Source organism: Sphaerodactylus townsendi, linkage group LG10 (genome assembly GCF_021028975.2).
Source record: "Sphaerodactylus townsendi isolate TG3544 linkage group LG10, MPM_Stown_v2.3, whole genome shotgun sequence".
NCBI classification, from domain to species: domain Eukaryota; kingdom Metazoa; phylum Chordata; class Lepidosauria; order Squamata; family Sphaerodactylidae; genus Sphaerodactylus; species Sphaerodactylus townsendi.
In genome coordinates, this window is record NC_059434.1 from 74746335 (window position 1) to 74765446 (window position 19112).

A 19112-nucleotide genomic window follows, 5' to 3' on the forward strand; every position below is an offset into this window, starting at 1 on the left:
AGACGGTTATTAGGCATATTCAACATAAGGACAAGGAATAGGAGTAAATCCCGTAAAGAACAGTGTGAGTAATGTGAACAGAAACCAAGGGAACCTAATCCAAAATGCACAGCAGAAATTAGGCTTCAGTTAATTACTATGTAAAATGTTCGTTTGATCAGTGGTTCTCAACTGGTGGTACACATACCACCAGCAGGACACAGAAGTAGTCCGTGTGGGACACAAGATTTTCATAACAATTACTAAGAAACCTCTCTCCACTCTACATGCCCGTCTGAAAATGTGAATACTTCTTTAGACTGCCATTAATTAAAATACATATTTATTTATTTACTTACTTACTTACCTACCTACCTACCTTGTTTATGCCCTGCCTTTCTCCACAATGGGGAACCAAAGTCACTGAACTGTACTTCTCTCTTCCATTTTGTTCTCACAGCAACCCTGTGAGGTAGATTAGACTCAAAACTGGCCCACCCTGCAAACTTCCATGGCAGAGCAGGGATTCAAACCTGAGTTTCACAGATCCTAAGACATCTCTCTGACCAGTCCCTCCTGCTTGGCACAGAGTGAATCAGCTTCCTTAACTGGGTTAGCTGTCAGTTTTACATCTGACAACAATTTGAATGTATCGTCGAAGGCTTTCACGGCCAGAATCACTAGGGTGCTTTGTGGTTTCCGGGCTGTATGGCCGTGTTCTAGCAGCATTCTCTCCTGACGTCTGATCAGACCCTCTGAAGATGCCAGCCACAGATGCAAGCGAAACGTCAGGAGAGAATGCTGCTAGAACACGGCCATACAGCCCGGAAACCAAACAGCACCCCAACAATTTACATGTTGTGATTAGATCTTCTGTAGACTAACCAGGGGTATGATACCAGAACTAAAGAATTTTATAGAAATTTGCTTATAATATGAGGAAGTACATCACTGTGCCTAATGGAAAAATAGTTGAATGTCATAACAGTACTAATGACAGTAAAACCATGCTACCCACAAACAAAGTTAGGGTTTCTGTAAACCCAGGGGCTCCCCAGGTATGCAGAAAAAATACGATTTTATACTTATTTTTTAAAAAAGAGATGTGTGCACAAGCCAATGAGAATCTATACAGTCCTGTAGAGGACTTGTATGGAGGTACCAGAATGTCCAGTCCCCCATTCTGTGAGTCCACACAGACCTCCCCCCCCCCCCAAAAAGCTTGTGTTTATTAATGCAGTGCTATTGTTCTAAAGAGATAGTCACAGTTAAAAGTTAAAAGAGCAGCAGTGGCGTAGTGGCTAAGAGCAGTGGCTAAGAGCAGGTGCACTCTGATCTGAAGGAACCGGGTTTGATTCCCAGCTCTGCCGCTTGAGTTGTGGAGGCTTATCTGGGGAATTCAGATTAGCCTGTACACTCCCACACACGCCAGCTGGGTGACCTTGGGTTAGTCACAGCTTTTCGGAGCTCTCTCAGCCCCACCCACCTCACAGGGTGTTTGTTGTGAGGGGGGAAGGGCAAGGAGATTGTAAGCCCCTTTCAGTCTCCTAAAGGAGAGAAAGGGGGGATATAAATCCAAACTCTTCTTCTTCTACTACTTTTCCTATACAACTTCTGAGGGATGTAAATCTTAGGCCCCTCCCACACATGCAGAATAATACACTTTCAGTCCACTTTCTATGCACTTTGCAGCTGTGCGGAATAGCAAAATCCACTTGCAAACAGTTGTGAAAGTGGATTGAAAGTGCATTATTCTGCATGTGCGGAAAGGGCTTTAAACTGTCATCCAGTTCTGTCATTTGTCTCTTTTGACACTCTTTCCCATCTTTTCTTAATACTATGCAGGACAGAGTCTCTTTTCACCTTCTTCCTATAATAGATACAAAAACCGTTTTTCATAAATAGGACTGACACACAGTATGTACTTTGATCAAATCTGACCCCATGGATCAAATCTGTCTCCCTCAAGTTCCTCCTGCAGCAGGAGAGAACACACTGTGATAAGAATCAAACGGGGAAGTCAGATAGGTGATGGTTACATAAATAACAGAGGGAGCAAAGAGCAGAGCGTCCTGTATACAGCCGTGTAACACATCTCAAATATCTTGTGAACGAGCAGGCAGGGTCAGCAAAAACCACAAAGCCACGGCATTCTTCTCCAGTATAAATTATAGATCACCTACTCGGCAGCTCTTTGCTCCGGGTTGGGAGGGGGCAGGTGTTGGCCAGAACAAGACGCATTCCCAGGCTCTGGCTGGTTTCCCAGGGTCTGCGCAGCTTCCAGCGACGAAATGCCAAAAGCCTGCTCCGATCTGGGTTTGGTAATAACTCAGAACTCCTCCATAAATAGTCCCTGCTCTTCCCCACACCCCAGCCAGAATACTACGACAGGGAAGGAAGGGGACGTGCCGCCAGGCCAGCTTAGCTGGCATTTAATTGATTTAAGCCCGCACAGCTTGCTGGAGAAGCATCCACGTACCGTTCGTTGCCTGCCCTCTGATTCGGCTGATTCTGCTTCCTCCAGGGAGAAGGAACAACAGTGGTGGAAGTGCCTGTGTTCAAAAGACACTCAGTTGCTACAGCTGCCTTAGCAACAGAGGCACGGTTATTTTTTTTTTGCTGATGCCTCAGAAGTCATACGGGTTTAAGGGAAAGCAAGTCCTTCGACCTGAATCCCTCTCTTTGCAACCCGGTCGCTATCCCGAGACCTCTCATCATCCAGCTGCAGTTTTGGGGAGAAAATCCACGTCATGACAGCCAGCTGCAGCATTCAAACCTAAGGGGGAAGTTTTCGAGGAAAGGATATTTCGATCAGTAACTGGTTGGAATTTAAAGGTTGCACAGCCTGGAACAGACTTTTTGTTTTGCCCTCTGCTTTGTAAAAGAAGGACCTTGATTTTTCCTCGCAAGGACTTTTGTGGGGTTTGGTACTTCGAGTGTTTCAAAATTTTGTCTGTGTTTTCTTACTTTGGCGGACTGCTGCAGAACGCAAGCATGAAGATCCAGGAACATCCCAGCATTCCCGAAGCCAGACTTCAGAGGAGCCAAGAGGCGGACACCCCGGAAGAAACCTTTGGATCCGAAGTGCCTCAACTGGACCTGACAGCCTTGTGCAGCGAAAGCAGTTGGGAAGGTACGGTAGATTGTTGACATAAGAGACAGAACCTTCACTGTAATGTTGATGCATCCTTTCTTAAGCTTATTGGTCTTCAGCAATGGCAAATCTATTTCAGTGTGAAAAATGCCACTTATGTTTTGATTGTGTGTGCCTGCATGGCAGGGGGATTGGACTTGATGGCCCTTGTGGTCTCTTCCCACTCTATGATTCTATGATGTGGTTCTATTGCAAATGATATATTGGGACTCTGATGGTTGAGAAAAGGGGAGGGGCAGTGTTTCTGTTTCATGGCAGTAATTGTTTCGTTGGTCTCCGAGATGGTGAAGGGTTACTCCCTGGGGACATTCTGTGATGAACTCTTCTACATCCCAGAATTACCCAGTTCTCTTTCTGCCTGTCTTTCAAGCTTAGGCATAAATATCAATATTGGAGGAAAACTCCTAGGTTTCCTATTTCAGCAGTCCCACGTGAATCAGCAGTGAGAAACAGCATCACGGATCTGTGACCTTGAAGCAGAAAAGAAACTAAGGAGGGACAGAATTTTACAAGGTGGGGGGGGGGGGGTATCTCCACACACACACACACCCTGCAAAATTCTGTTCCTCCTTAGTTTCTTTTCTGCTGCAAGGTCATAAATCTATGATGCAGTTTCTCACTGTGGATATAGAGAGATGCTTCGTTAGCAATTCTGACGGTCTGCATCTGTCTTGGTGTGCGTGGACACGTTGCTGGAAAAGCACCCAGGCGGGAAAGAAGGATTGCATGTGCGTGTGAAGGGGGTGGAGAGTCAGTTGCACTTATTTGTTTACATTCGTGGAAACTGTTGGATTTGAGCAGAGCTGTAGTTATCTCTGCAGGAGAAGGAAGCTGGCGGGGCACTTCCCCTTTGGCAATAGTGGCCTCGGTTTTTTTGTTCCCAAACACCAGCCAAAAAGCTTAAGTCACGGTATTGTGAAAGACAGATGTTTTGCCCCATCTGGTCAAATGTTGTTGATGTGGGTATCGAATGCCTGCAAAGACCTGTGCAGAATTGCCCCCGTTGAAGCTCGTTTGCTTAGATTAGGGCCCCTTCGGCACATGCAGAGTAATGCACTTCCAATCCACTTTCAGTGCACTTTGCAGCTGGAATTTACTGTGCAAAATAGCAAGATCCACTTGCAAACAATTGTGAAAATGCACTGAAAGTGGATTATTCTGCACGTGCGGAAGGGACCTAGAAGTAACACTCCCCAGGACTGCTGTGGAAGGCCTTCAGAGACTCTTGAATATGCTTTCTTCATGGATTCGGTGAAGGGCAGCTTTTATGTTGGGTTCTCCTAATCCCGTGGTGGCGAACCTTTGGCACTCCAGATGTTATGGACTACAATTCCCATCAGCCCCTGCCATCATGGCCAATTGGCTGTGCTGGCAGGGGCTGATGGGAATTGTAGTCCATAACATCTGGAGTGCCAAAGGTTCGCCACCACTGTCCTAATCTGAAAATTTAGGCACAAGGATTTTAGCCTATCTTGCCTCCAAGGCCTTGAGACAAGATGTGTAATTCCTCTTTTTCTGAACAGAGGTGTTTCAGGGGGGCTATTGAAGTATATATCAAAAGTTACTCATCTGTCTCTTCGCAATTTTAGCGGGGCCTGTTCTAGTAGCTAATATGCAGGCGAGCAGGTGTGGGTATCCTTGACTGAAGCCCCCAGCCGACAGAATTGTCCTTCGGGAGCTGACGATTCACAAGACGCTGTCCACTTGGCTACTGAACATGTCTAATTAGAACGCTCCAAGGCATCACCTTCACATAGTCCTTGTTTCATTATGTTCCTGTATATTCTAATTAGGTGTGGCCTGCAAAGCATCTTTTTTTTGTTTAATCTTTTCAAAGCTGACTCAGATAAGGGTTCCTGCCTCCTGTCCCAGTGGATGCAGCTGTCAGTGTTTGGAATGATTTAAAGAATTATGTTGTTTCTTTGAAGTATAGATTTTAAGCACTGATACAATATGGGAGGAGAGGGAGAGGCTGGAGAGCTAATGAGTCTTGCCTCACTCCCTGGAGACCGTCACATCATGTGATGCTAATGTCCCTCTGGTCCAAAGAGAATGACAAATGAAACCTGTGAGTTTCCTAGTTTGAAGTCTGTTGGATATAATGAAGGAGGTAGTCCCATATAGGGCTCCAGGGGTCTCTTTGTTTGAGTCATGCAGTGTGATTTTACAGCCCCAGGCGAAAGGCTGTCAAGTAGTGGCTCCCCAAGATTTGGTAAAATAAAGACATTCTAGAAGTTCTCTTGCCCCTTCCGCACATGCAGAATAATGCACTTTCAGTCCACTTTCACTGCACTTTGCAGCTGGGTTTTACTGTGCGGAAGGGCAAAATTCACTTTCGAACAATTGAGAAAGTGGGTTGGAAGTGCATTATTCTGCATGTGCGGAAGGGGCCCAGATTCTGTTATAGACTGTCCCCTCCCTGGAAGAAATGATGCTCTGAACCCCACGGTCGGAACATTATGCATGTGTCCTTTGCTGTATCCCAATTTAACACACTTCTTTGGAAGACCTTTTTTCCATCGAATGGAGAGTTCTGATCCAGAAATGCCGTCAGAAGAACGAGCAATTTGCACCCATGCTGAAGCATTCAGCATATACACACTTGCAGAGTCAACCTGTGTGACTCAACAGGACACGGTTGGCAGATGAACATCATACCTGAAAAACATCAAAAAGCAAAAGGTGTTTTTAGCCCAAGGTGACGCAGCTGGCGTGTGTTGGAGTGCACAAGCTAATCTAGTTCACCAGATAAGCTTCCACAGCTCAAGTGGCAGAGCAGGGAATCAAACCTGGTTCCCCAGATTAGACTGCACCTGCTGTTAACCACGACACCATGCTGGCTCTCAAAGCCATGGGGAATGAGGGCTGTAATGCAGACCAGGGGCTGTCAAGGTTGACCGAAAAAAACTGGCCATATTCAGCCCAACATTTTGTGAGACAGTTACCACTGTAGATAGGTGAACTATTATCTTGCAGCAGGTCTCTATGGTTGTTGTTTTTTTTTGGCAGCCACAAAGCAAACAAGTTTTCATTTCACAGTACAGCAGATGGCTCTGAAATTACCCATACGGACCTCTCGAGTTTAGAGAAGACATCATGCTGCATGACCACAAATGCTTTCAATGCCTTCCCTTCCGCCATCATTTTTTCACCTCTGGAGTCTTTTGTGAAGAGAGCTAACCAATCAATAAGCACCTGCTTGGTTGCAGGCAAGCAGGCAGAGCAGATGGCATGGAAACGTGGCGCTTGCTCACCCGACTTACTGAACCGTCTGCTGCCACCGAGCACGCTGTCCGCTCATCCTTTTCTTGTTACTCCTTGTGACGTGTGCATTCCTTGGTGGTAAAAAAAGAGGGGAGAAACACCTTAATGAAACACCTGGGCCCCTTCTGCACATGCCAAATAATGCACTTTCAATCCACTATTCAAAGCGCTTTGCAGCTGGATTTCACTGTGCGGAATAGCAAAATCCACTTGCAAACAATTGTGAAAGTGGATTGAAAGTGCATTATTCTGCGTGTGTGGAAGGGGCCCTGGAATGGCCAGGATTCCTTGCATCTAAAAAGGGCATGCCAGGGACAAGACTTGGTTGAATTGCTTTTTCTAACATCGTGCGTTGTCTGCAAAGGTCTTCCAGCCGTGCAGTTTACCCACCTGCAGCCTGAAGCTCTATAGTTCAGGAAAAGTCTTCCTGCTTTGCTCTCTGCTATGCATACAATGGAATGTAGCATAGTTGGAAGTCGCATGGAAAAGGTGACAATGAATAACTGTAGGGAGATTTTACAAAATGAAATAAAGCGCACAGAGTTGGCTGCAGGGGCGTATGAATGCAGAGGCGCTAACTAATGAAAGAACTAAATGGTTGTTCTAAAGCTCATATAAAACTTCTGCAAAAACTCTTCTTAAGTATTGTTCTATCTACCTGGATGGGGGGGCTGTCTTTCTGTTTGACTCCAGATTTCTGGAATCACAAGTTCGAGCCACACAATCTTAAACCACCTAATCCTGTGGTGCTAAGTCGGAGCACGCAAGCCAGCTTAGCAAAACTGTCCAAACATGGAATACTAAGAACCCTGGTGGTATTAGGTGAGGAATGGTCACAAGACAAGATGATTCTTTTCCATTTGTTTGGGAAACGCCGATTTCGTCTTTCGCCTGATGGATTCCTTTTCCCTTCAAAAGTCAATCCTTGTGCTGTGATGGCATCTGTTTTTAAAAGTCTGCTCGTCAATCAGATCTCCAGCAGTCAATCAGAAGCCTTGCTGGGCAAAAACAATACCTGGCCCCACCCACTTCCTAAAAACACTTGATAGGCACCGGAAAAGGTGTTGCTGGGCACCGTGGCGCTGGGGACCCCTGCAGAAGAGGGTTCTAGACCATGAGTTGACAACTGCTGCCATGGAATGACAGAAGGGTAGAACAGGAAGGGCAAGTTCACAACTGCATTTGTGTGGCAAATTCTTCCCTCTGGTCCCTTCCGCACATGCAGAATAGTGGACTTCCAATCCACTTCCACAATTGTTTGCAGGTGGATTTTGCTATTCCGCACAGTAAAATCCAGCTGCAAAGTGCATTGAAAGTGGATTGGAAGTGCATTATTCTGCATGTGCGGAAGGGGCCTCTGTATTGGGTGTGCTAGGCCCAAACCCAGAAGTATAAGTTCAGTTTTCTCTGTCACTGGCCACAATCCGTTTAAACACATTCAAGTCCATTGAGTTCCTTTTACAGCCAAATTTGAACACCGTTAGGCTGTATAACTCTTATTTTCTCACGCTTCCTTCTCAAAAAGCAGCGTTCTGTCCTGATTAATTCATTGCGCTGATGTATTCCTGATCTGGTCAAGGCTCAACAACCAGTTCCCAGGGGGTTTATTTATGGGTTTATTTTTGGAGCATCTAAAAAATGACAGGATTTCTAATGGCTTTGCGAAGAGTCAAATGTTTTGTTTGCCTTGGTATGGGTGAAATTCTGTGGTCGGTAATGTTGGCTTGTCAGATTAGCTGTCAGATGTCTGGTCACAAAAAGCTAAGTGCAGAGAGATGTGTCAGTCAGCTTTTAAAGGCTTGCATCTTGCCAAAAAATGTTTGGTGACACACAGCTACCTGGGGGCGTGATGGTTGTATGCGGGTTCTTTTTTTCTACTCAGCTGTGAGGCCATTCTAAGTAGTTTAAATGGCCAGGGAAAGCAGCTGCTAGGGAAGGTTTTGCAAAATTATCCAGTGGGTTGGGTTCCACCTTATTTTCTACAAATAGAGTGGAACTTTCCTTCCACCACCACCACCCCACCCTTTCTGCAGTCCACGGAGCGCCACAAGAAAGCTGTTTCTTGGAATACTACAGACCTGAGAAAGGACATAAGCAGTGGTGGGATTCAACTAATTTAACAACCGGTTCCTGTGGTGGGATTCAAATAATTTAACTATTTGTTTACAAGTACCATTTTAACAACCGGTTCTGCTGAAGTGGTGCAAACCTGCTGAATCCTGCCACTGGACATAAGGGTGTTCTGCAATGGGAAGGGGGGAATTGCTGGACTTGGCTGATTTAACCTGGTTCCAGCCCACAGCAATGGCACTAACTAATTTGCACATGTTGCCCAAAGATCTGGAATCCATGACCTAAGAAAAGAGACTTGGGGAGCTGGGTGTGTTTAGTTTGGTCAAGAGAGGGTTAAGAGGTGACATGACAGCCGTGTTTAGATATTTGAAGGGATGTCATGTTGGTGAGGGAGCAAGCTTGTTTCCTGCTGCTCCAGAGACTGGGACCAGGAGTCATGGGTTCAAGGTGAAAGAAAAGAGATCCCACCTAAACATCAGGAAAAACTTCTTGTCTGTAAGGGCTGTTTGACAGTGGAATGCACTACCTCGGAGTGTGGTGGAGTCTCCTTCTTTGGAGGTTTTAAAAAAGAGGCTGAATGGCCATCTGTCAGGAGTGCTTTGATTGTGTGTTACTGTAAGGCAGGGAGTTGGACTTGATGGTCCTTGGGGGCTCTTCCAACTCTATGATTCTATCCCAATTCACTTGTCACCCCCCTCCCATTTGATTTCCAGAGCCTGTCCCAGCGTTCTCCTCTTGGCAGCGCGATGGTTTAGATTCCGATGAAGCCCGCCTCTCCCCGCAGGCAGGCCGCCTGATTCAACAGCTTCTGGATGAAAATAGTGACCCGATGCTGTCCCCTCGTTTCTATGCCTACGGTCAAAGCCGGCAGTACCTGGACGACACAGAAGTGCCTCCTTCCCCTCCCAATGCGCATTCATTCATGAGGTAAGTAGAGGGCCAGCCAGAAGCAGGCATGCGCCAATCCTGTCCTGCTGAGACTATTACAGTGCTTGTCTGCATTGGAGCAACCCTTGAAGACTGTTCCAAAGTATCAGTTGGTACAAATACAACACCAGGCTGATAACAAATCTGATTGGCCAAGAAGATCTCTCTCCAGTTCTAAAAGATATACATTTTGTGTCTGTACATCAGCTCTATAGGGGCAGAGGAAGGGAGGGGAGGAAGGGGAATGGGGCCCAGCATCTGGACATGGCCTACCCACCCTAGCAGAGGAAGGGGAGGGGAGGGAGTAAGGGGTGGCATGCAAGGGAAGGGGACGGAAGGGGAGGGGGCCCAGCATCTGGACATGGCCCACCCACCCTAGCGGAGGGAGGGGAGGGGAGGGAGTGAGAGGTGGCATGCAAGGGAGGGGAGACCCCTTCCTCCCCTCCCCTCCCTTGCATGCCACCCCTCACTCCCTTCCCTCCCTTACATGCAACCCCTCCCTTCCCTCCCCCTCCCTCCGCTAGGGTGGGTGGGCTATGTCCAGATGCCTGGGCCCCTCCCCTTCTGTCCCCTCCCTTGCATGCCACCCCTCACCCCTTCCCCTCTCTCTGCTAGGGTGGGTGGGCCATGTCCAGATGCCGGGCCCCCTTCCCCTTCTCCTTCCTCCCCTCCCTTCCTCCCTATAGGGGCAGAGAACCAGGAAACAGGCCCCTTTAGACTAGCTTTGAGGGAGAACTGGGCTGCCTTCTCATGTGTAAATAGAGAAACCAGAGGAGCTCACGTGTCAGCCTCACTGCGCAGCTAAAAGGCCCGAGGTAAGTGTTCCTTGAGTAATGGGCCTTTGTGCAAAGTAAACTCCCTGGAAGTGGAAAAGTGGCAAAGGGAAAGCTGGGCTAAAACTTTGTCCCTGAAGTGTTAGCTTTCAACTTGTGTATGTGTAAAGCTCCATCAAGTTGCAGCTTGACATATGGTGACTCTATAGATAGGTTTTTTTTAATGTGAGGATGCTTAAAGTCTTTTCCATTTTTATGTTTGACCATGCAGTATGGAAAGAACATGGTACATTGGGTGCAATCCTCCCGCTCCACGTGTTTACCATTTTGTCTGAAGGGCCAGTGCTTGTGCATTCAGCTTCAGTATGCCCACGTTCTGAGCTGGAATATACATGAGTTGCCTCTTTGAGACAAAATAGTAATTGCGCGTATTGGGAGAGTCACATGTAAGCACCTTCTCCCACGCTCACGGTCAAACGTAGCACCTGAAAAGGGGTATGGTGTCCCCCTCTAGTGCAGTCTGAATTCATGTGGCCCATTCTTGCTGCTTTGAGATCTTGCTGTTCATGTCACATCCGGATTTAGAGGTAAACCCCATGTCCAACAACCTTGGATGGAGGCATCTGTTCAGGGTCTCGAAGTATGTCAGCATCCCCTCGCATGTAGAACTGAGCATGTCCCAAAGCCAGAGCAGAGGGAACGTCAAAGGGGGAGGTCCTTGCTTACACCTGGGAGGTTGGTGTGAACGGTTGCTGGCTTTGCACAGCACTTGGCGTTGTCTCCGGTTCTCTGGCTGCAGCATTTGGACAAACCGCAGTCTGCACAGGGATCAGCACAAATCCCATGCAGATCGTGCTAATACTCTGCGCCTGACCTCCTCAAAAAATATTCTGGGCTGGAAGCACCCTCCCAGACTCCTGGAGTTCTTTCCAACTCCGTTGCAGGTTATTAATTATTTCATATGGCTTTTTAATGTTGAAGAGCTTTGCCTTTGCCTCAATCCTATCAGCTTTGTCGAAGGCTTTCACAGCCGGATTCAACTGGTTGTGGTGGGTTTTCCGAGCTGTGTGGCCGTGGTCTGGTGGATCTTGTTCCTAACATTTCGCCTGCATCTGTGGCTGGCATCTTCAGAGGTGTTTCACAGAGGGAAGTCTGTTTCACCCTGTGTCTAAGTGAGAAGGGAAAGTTTAGTGTGGTATATTGTCCACACATTGGTGTATTGTTTAGTGTGGTATATTGTCCTGGGACATGGACAATATACCACACTAAACTTTCCCTTCTCACTTAGGCTGATTCCGCATGGGCCAAAAAAAGCAGTGTGAAAACAGTGTGAAAATGGTGTAAAAGAGTTCAAAACGGTGTAAAAGGGTTTATACTGTTTTCACACTGTTTTCACACCGCTGTTTTTGGCCCATGCAGAATTAGCCTTAGACACAGTGTGAAACAGACTTTTCTCTGGGATACACCTCTGAAGATGCCAGCCACAGATGCAGACGAAACGTTAGGAACAAGATCCACCAGACCACGGCCACGTAGCCCAGAAAACCCACCAGAACCTATAAGCTTTGTTCACAATTGCTCCCATTTTACAAAAGGCGGTTGCAGGCTGAAATTAGGGCAGAAGCCCACACAGTGATGCTATGAAAGTACAAAGAGTTTAGCCAAGTCCCTCTGATCCAGTCTGCTAGCTATCCAGTAAGCTATAGCCCAATATTCATCATGTCACCTTGTTTTTCCGTTAAGGCACAATCAAGATCTGTTGCCTCATCCCCTCCTTTGCGAGCAATCACTTGCTTGAATGCCCTCTTCTTCATGTCAGGGGCCCCTTCCGCACATGCAGAATAATGCACTTTCAATCCACTTCCACAGTTGTTTGCAAGTGGATTTTGCTGTTCCGCACAGTCAAATCCAGCTGCAAAAAGCATTGAAAGTGGATTGAAACCGCATTATTCTGTGTGTGTGGAAGGGGCCAGGGTCTTGCACCAACTGCCTGCTTGAGCCTTTGATCTGTCTCTGTATCACAGAGCCACTATGAGCAGAGGTTAGCCTATTGAAATACGACTGGGAATACCTTGTCCATCTCCCCACTCAGATAAACTTACTTGGTAAGTCCCAGATGAACCTACTTTGCAGAGTTGTGAGGATAAAAAAAGGAAACGTGAATTTGCAGAATTCACCCCGAGTTTCTACGAAGGAAGGTCAGAATAAAAATGTGATAGAGTCCTTTTTCCTGTTGATTCAGCAACAAATTGGCTCAGCAACAATATTGGTTTTTTCAAAATAATATTTTTATTAATTGTCTCAGTACAATTGACAAGCAGGAAAAGAAATATGGAACAGAAACAGGGGGAAAAAAGGAAAATTTCCAAGGCAAATAAAGACAAAACAGAAAAAGATGATACATCTACCAAAGAATGATGTACATATTAGCTATAGCATGTTGGATCTTGAAATAGCAAAACTAACATAATCAGAGAGCATATTACAAAGTCTTAAAATTCACTAGCTCTACAGCTCTACAAAATCCATTAGCTCTACAGCATCATTACTAAACAATTTCTTGCATCTGTTCAGCAACAATTTTGTGTCGTTCATTGCAGAAGAAGAAGTTCTTCTTTGGGCTCTCATGAAGATGACCAGGAAGATCTGACTCCCGCACAGCTGACGCGCAGGATCCATGGGCTGAAGAAAAAGATCCGGAGGTTCGAAGAGAGATTTGAAGAGGAAAGGAAATACAGGGTAAGTTATCATGCATTGGTTGGGCAGAACTGTGCAGATTGTAGTTCCTTCCCCGGTTGCCAAAATGTGAATTTTTACTGACTTGAACATCCTGGGCAATTAGAGAGTTTGCATCCCCTCAGCTGCCGGTTTCTTTGTGTTAGGAAAGGTTAATGAACCTTTTGGCCTTTTCCTTCTTTGTCCTTTTTAATTGGTTGAGAAATGTTATGACTTTACTTTTTTTTTGCGAATGGTTTTTAGATCGTGTTATTTTGTGCCCTGGTACCTGTTTTCTCTCATTCTTTTGCAGTCTGCAAAGGATTTGTGGCACTTGCAGATTAAAGCATTTGCATTGCTGAGTGTCAGAGATAAAGATGTCAATTTCTGCACTGGCTCCCTGAGTGGTTTTCAGGATATCTTGGAATAAAATGCTGAAAACATTGCTGCCAATTTAGGTTTAAAAGCTAATCGATTCATGTGTTCTGCAGCTAATTGCAGCTTTAGATTTCCTTTAACTAGTAAGTTGCATACATGTTTCTGATTTAGCTGATGTCTTCAGTCGAAATAGCTGATTTATACCATTTTTACCCCCAGTGGAAATCAAAAGAGGCTTATTGCATCTCTTCCTCTGTTCGATCCTCACAACAACCATCTTGTGAGGTAGGCTGAGCAGAGAAAGAGTGACTGTCACAAGGTCAACCAGCAGGGAATTGGGTGGGTTCAGTGCTGACAGGCAAGTAGACACACATCAGTGCCTTCAGTGCCCAGTTGCCCTCTGGTTTTTGTCACTCTCTAGCGTAATCTAATTTACAGGGTTGTAGTGAGGATAAAATGAATGAGGGCAAAACTCTTTATCCCACCTTAAGCTCCCTGGAGAAATGTAAAGCATGTCTGCAGCTGTGCGGAACCCACTCGCAAACAATTGTGAAAGTAGACTGAAAGAGCACCATTCTGCCTGTGCGGAAGAGGCTTGTTAGAAGACAGTGCATAAACTTCTTGAATAGACCCCTGGTTTTGATTCAAGCCCTCGATGCTCTTGTGTTTTAATTCTTGGGTCTTTGTTTCATCCTGTAGCCGTCACACAGCGACAAAGCTGCCAACTTAGAGGTGCTGAAATGGACAAACGATCTCGCAAAGTTTCGCAAGCAACTGAAAGGTAGGAAGCTGTTCTGACAGCAACACCAGGATATCTGGACTTATTCCAATTATTAGCAGTAAATTATTCACACCTTTGAATAATCTGGAAACGTCTGTTATGCCAAGCCTGCTTTTGAAGCGGACCCTCCACAGTGGGTAAACATCCCCAACCTTCTTGGGAATGGCCTGGTTTCCTGACTTGTCAAGAAAGGGTGGGGCAAAAATCAAACAAGTCTTACCAAAAAATAGAGTTGGCATTCTCTCAGAGGCGTAGCTCCAAGGGGAAAGGGGGGCGCGATGCACCGGGTGCGCACCCCTGCAGGGGTGTGGCGGGGGCGTTGTGGGGCGGAGGACACACCGGTGCTCTGGGCGATTTTCTTCCTTGCTACGCCTCTGCATTCTCTAGCATTAGAGTTTTCACATGGAGCGCGACCTACTGCATCCCGAGAGAAATGTTCTAAAACCACATGTTGTGTATTTGCTGCCATCAGAGTTAATGGCGTCCTTGTTTTGAATACATATTTGCATGTGCACTTTGTAATAAATAGATCTTATTGTTTTGTTGGATTTTGTTTCACCCAACCTTTTGGATACCTGAGTTTGTTTCAAGATTGGGCCAGTCTCCCTCTGTTCTGCCTAGCAACCTATGGCAACCTCATAGGCTTTTCAAGGCAAGTGACATTCAGAGGTGGTTTGCCTTTGCCCGCCTCTGCTTAGCAACCCTGGGCTTTCCTGGTGGTCTCCCACCCAAGTACCGACAAGGGCTGCTGTCCCTGCTTAGCTTCCAATGAGATCAGCCTAGCCCGTGGTGGCGAACCTTTGGCACTCCAGATGTTATGGACTACAATTCCCATCAGCCCCTTCCAACATGGCCAATTGGCCATGCTGGAAGGGGCTGATGGGAATTATAGTCCATAACATCTGCCTATTGTTTTAAGTACCGAATAAATAGGCCTTCCATCTTCCACCATTTTAAGAATATTTTTCCATTTTTTCTTGCAAGTGAATTCAGGACAGCGCACTGTTGTTAAAATTTAGCTGGGCTGACTTGCTTGGAGATGGGGAGACAGCAGCTGTCACATAAAATTGCTTTGAAAGCTGAACATGGCCCGTGGACTGTTAGCTTGTCTTCCCTCTGTTACGCCAACACCTTGATATGTAACATCATGTCTGCCTCTTGTGCTCCTGCCATCCTGTGTTTTGAGTTATGCAAGAGGATGTGCAGTCCTAAACGGAGTTACGTCCATCTAATCCTGTTGACTTCAATGAACCTTAGTAGGGTTCTAGTCTGCAGAAGATTGCACTGTAACTGGAGTGTGATACATGTGGAAGAACCCTACACAGGGGAGGGAGAAAGGGAATTAAGTTTGGTTACCTGTTGTTTATGTCCAGATCCACTATCCAGGGTCTCTTCCTGGCGCTTTCCCCTGAAAATCCACTCGCTTGTCTTTCCTAAACTAGAGTCGAGACTGAAGATGTCGGAGGATCTGGCTCCGATGATGCGCCAACGGAGCAACACGCTCCCCAAGAGCTTTGGGTCTCAGCTCGAGAAAGAGGAAGAAAAGAAACCAGAGTTGCCTGATAAATCAACAAAGCCAGCGGTGGAGGCAACACTGGAGGCCATCCAGAAGAAGCTCCAGGAGAGGAGGTCAGAGACAAACCGGCCAGAGGACATTAAGGTACCACTGAATGACTAGCAGAGGGTGTAGAAGGCAGTTTGGGTGACTTTGCCTACAGGCTTAGATAGCATCTCCTTACACTCAATTTTCTGTTCCTCCTTATTGTAATCAATGAATCCAGCCAGCTTTTCCATTGATGAAAAGGGGCGATGGTGAAAGGTAGGGTTGGTAAATACTCTAAAAAATTGTTAAAATTCAGATTTGGATTTTGGGGGGCATAAGATTATCTGTATGCTCAAATTAGACACATAACCTTTATCAGATGTCCGAATTTTCGGGTAAATCCAAAAATTTTGGGTAAATCCAAAAATTTTGGGTCCATTTGAATTTTTTTGTGGCTTGGGGTTTTTTTTCCACGTTTTGGCCTGCAAGGACCCATTTTTAAAGCTAGCGGCACCAAAATTTCAGGGTATCATCCGGGGACTGTCCCTCTGAGTTTGGTGAAGTTTTGTTCAGGGGGTCTAAGTTATAAACCCACAAAGGGGTTTCCAATGGGAGCTAACAGGAGATGGGGGCTACCCATTTGAGGGTCCATAACTTTGCCCCCCCCCCGAACCTAACTTCATCAAACTCAGATGGTGTCATAAGAACAGTCTCCAGGTGATACCCTGAAATTTTGGTGTCACTAGCTTTAAAAATGCACCCCTGACAGTCACCCCAAGAAATTTGCCCAAGATTCTCTGTTCTGCAGTGGCTTGGCTCCATTGTTGCCAATGGGGAATTTCTGAGCGTGTAAGCAGGCTGCACGTTTTTGAAGATAGAGGCACCAGACTTTCAAGGTGGCTCCAGGAGGCCCTCCTGGTAATAGCTTCCAGGCTTGGTCAACTTTGCTTCTGGGGGTTCAATTTTATGGGCCCTCAAAAGGCCCCCAAATTTTTTGGGCCCCCAAAAGGAGCAGCAGTGGCGTAGGAGGTTAAGAGCTCGTGTATCTAATCTGGAGGAACCGGGTTTGATTCCCAGTTCTGCCGCCTGAGCTGTGGAGGCTGATCTGGGGAATTCAGATTAGCCTGTACACACCCACACACGCCAGCTGGGTGACCTTGGGCTAGTCACAGCTTCTCAGAGCTCTTTCAGCCCCACCTACCTCACAGGGTGTTTGTTATGAGGGGGGGAAGGGCAAGGAGATTGTCAGCCCCTTTGAGTCTCCTGCAGGAGAGAAAGGGGGGATATAAATCCAAACTCTTCTTCTTATTATTTTGTTTCCCCACTCCTGCACGTGAAGACTGCTGACTGAGTTCTCTCAGAACTCTCTCAACTCATGCTCCCCACCCACCCCCAGAAGCAAAGCTCACCAAGCTGGGATGAGCAAAAACGTATTTGCAACGGTACGAATGTAAACCTCTTTCTTTTTGCTCACCCTATCCAGGATATGACTCGGGATCAAATCGCGGCGGAGAAAGTGGCCCTTCAGAAAGCCCTCTTGAATTACGAGAGCATCCATGGAAGGCCAGTAAGTGCTGAGGCGTTCTTTATCAGGTGTGCTCGCAATTGTCTTGCTGCTGATGCATTTGAAGTCGCTGTAATTTTTCGTCAGAAAGGCCTTCCAGAGCTGTTTCCAGGACAAGGTTCTTGGCCTCAAAATATTGGTCTCACATGATGCGCTTCAGTCACTTACCAAGATTGTTACGTTCTCTGCAACGAGCTGTTGATGAAAATTGGCGTCTCCATGGGGTCATTTTGTCCAGTCGGTCTTTAATAAGGGTGTAATTTACATGCCCACATTTGTGTACTCTGTGACCTTGTCATCTTCAATGAGGCCTATTTCGCCTGCCCCTTTCTGTTTGCATTCAAAACACCGTTAATGGCACAAGAGAAACATTTTAAATGATAGGCAGCAAAAGTATCAGTTATTCGGTGTTGTTTTCCCCCTATTCATTCTTTCAATTATATTGCGTTCTTGTCTCTTTTATTCACATTTTCATATTACTCCTCTCGTGCCCAAAGGATATACTACTAGGTCGTTGTTTAAGCATTCCAACTATCCGGGGTTTTCTTTCCTCCATCCAAATCATGTTTTGCAGCCCTGTCTAAAGGATGACATGGTTATTACTGTCAACAACACTCATGAAGCCAACTCCGTGTTCTTATTCTTTGTTTTCAGGTCACAAAACACGAACGGCAGATGATGAAGCCCCTGTACGACAGGTACCGCTTGGTCAAGCAGATCCTCTCTAGGGCCAACTCCATCCCTAGTATTGTAAGTATGAACCTTTTCTGGGCCTTTAGCTAGGATAGCTTCTCACACCTGATAGGGTGAGAGAGAGAAATCCTGCCATTGGGCACCATGTTAACCACATCAGTTCAGTTATGACCATGTTTCCCTGTGTAAGGACTAGAACAGAGTCCAGTAGCACCTTAGAGACCTACACAGTTTCCAGGGTATGAACTTTTGAGAGTCAAAACGGTCTTGTCAGATACCAGATATCTGACGAAGGGAACTTTGACTCTTGAAAGCTCATATCCCAAAGACCTTGATGGTCTTTAAGGGGCTCCTGGACTCAAATATAGTTGTTCTACTGCAGATTAGTGCTGCTACCCTCTGAAACTATCTTCCCCTGTATGGAAACCACCTGACAAGTGTACCGGTGTTTTGGTGGCAAGCTAGAAGCTTGAGGGAATTTCTCTCGGAGGTGCAGGAGGTGCAGGGCAAGAATCTTGAGCTAACATTGCACCTTGGGTCGCATGTGACCGTCAAAGGCCTTGCTGACCTCCGTCATGGTTTTCCTCTGCTGTGTAAATGTAAAACTGGCCAAGAGGGAGCATGAGCTCTTTTGGGGGTGCCTACAGCTGGTGGGGAACGGCTGAACAAAATGAGCCCATCTGACCTCTTGAAGAAAAGCCCTGTTCATACCGTGAACAGTTGTCCATACATGGAGTGCTTCCCCATATCCATTTACTTCTCTCTGGCTGTGCTCTCAGCTAAGAATTTTGGCTGTTAATTCTGGAGACTGTGCCAGGGATCTGTCTTGGCTAGTCTTGCTCTCAGTGCCGGAAACAGCGGCCTTTGTATTTTGCCAGGCCTTTCACTCACAAGCCAGCTTTCAGCCAGGGAGAAGTAGGCACTCCCTTTCTGATCCCTGAAGAAGGAAATATAGCAGATGTCTGTGGAACTAGAGAGTAAGAGAATCGCTTGAGTAGAATTCAGGGCCTTTCTTTCCAGCTCATGAACATATTCATGAACATCTTCACTGTGCCCAGGGACGGAGCGAGGGGGAAGTGCGGCCGGTGCACGTGTGCACCCTGCACCTCTCCAAGCCCCCAGAACGCTCCGTCCCACCCCCACCATGCCTCCGCAGGGGTGCCTGGTGCATCGCGCCCCCCCCCCCCCGCCCCCTTGGCGCTAGGCGTCTGACTGTGCTAGATTGCTTTAGTTCTCTAAAACAATCGTAATGTAAACATTTGGGAAAC

General features: G+C 46.5%; 1 protein-coding gene across 1 annotated transcript in view; it reads left to right on the top strand.

The window, feature by feature from the left end:
* The window catches only part of FAM13A (family with sequence similarity 13 member A), a 176391-nt gene that overhangs the window by 149690 nt on the left and 7589 nt on the right, over positions 1–19112 (top strand). The window contains exons 14-20 of the mRNA XM_048509094.1: positions 2965–3112; positions 9184–9397; positions 12771–12909; positions 13963–14044; positions 15487–15704; positions 17071–17154; positions 17806–17901. Of these exons, the coding sequence (XP_048365051.1) occupies positions 2965–3112; positions 9184–9397; positions 12771–12909; positions 13963–14044; positions 15487–15704; positions 17071–17154; positions 17806–17901 (981 nt within the window). The remainder of the gene's footprint in view (positions 1–2964; positions 3113–9183; positions 9398–12770; positions 12910–13962; positions 14045–15486; positions 15705–17070; positions 17155–17805; positions 17902–19112) is intronic.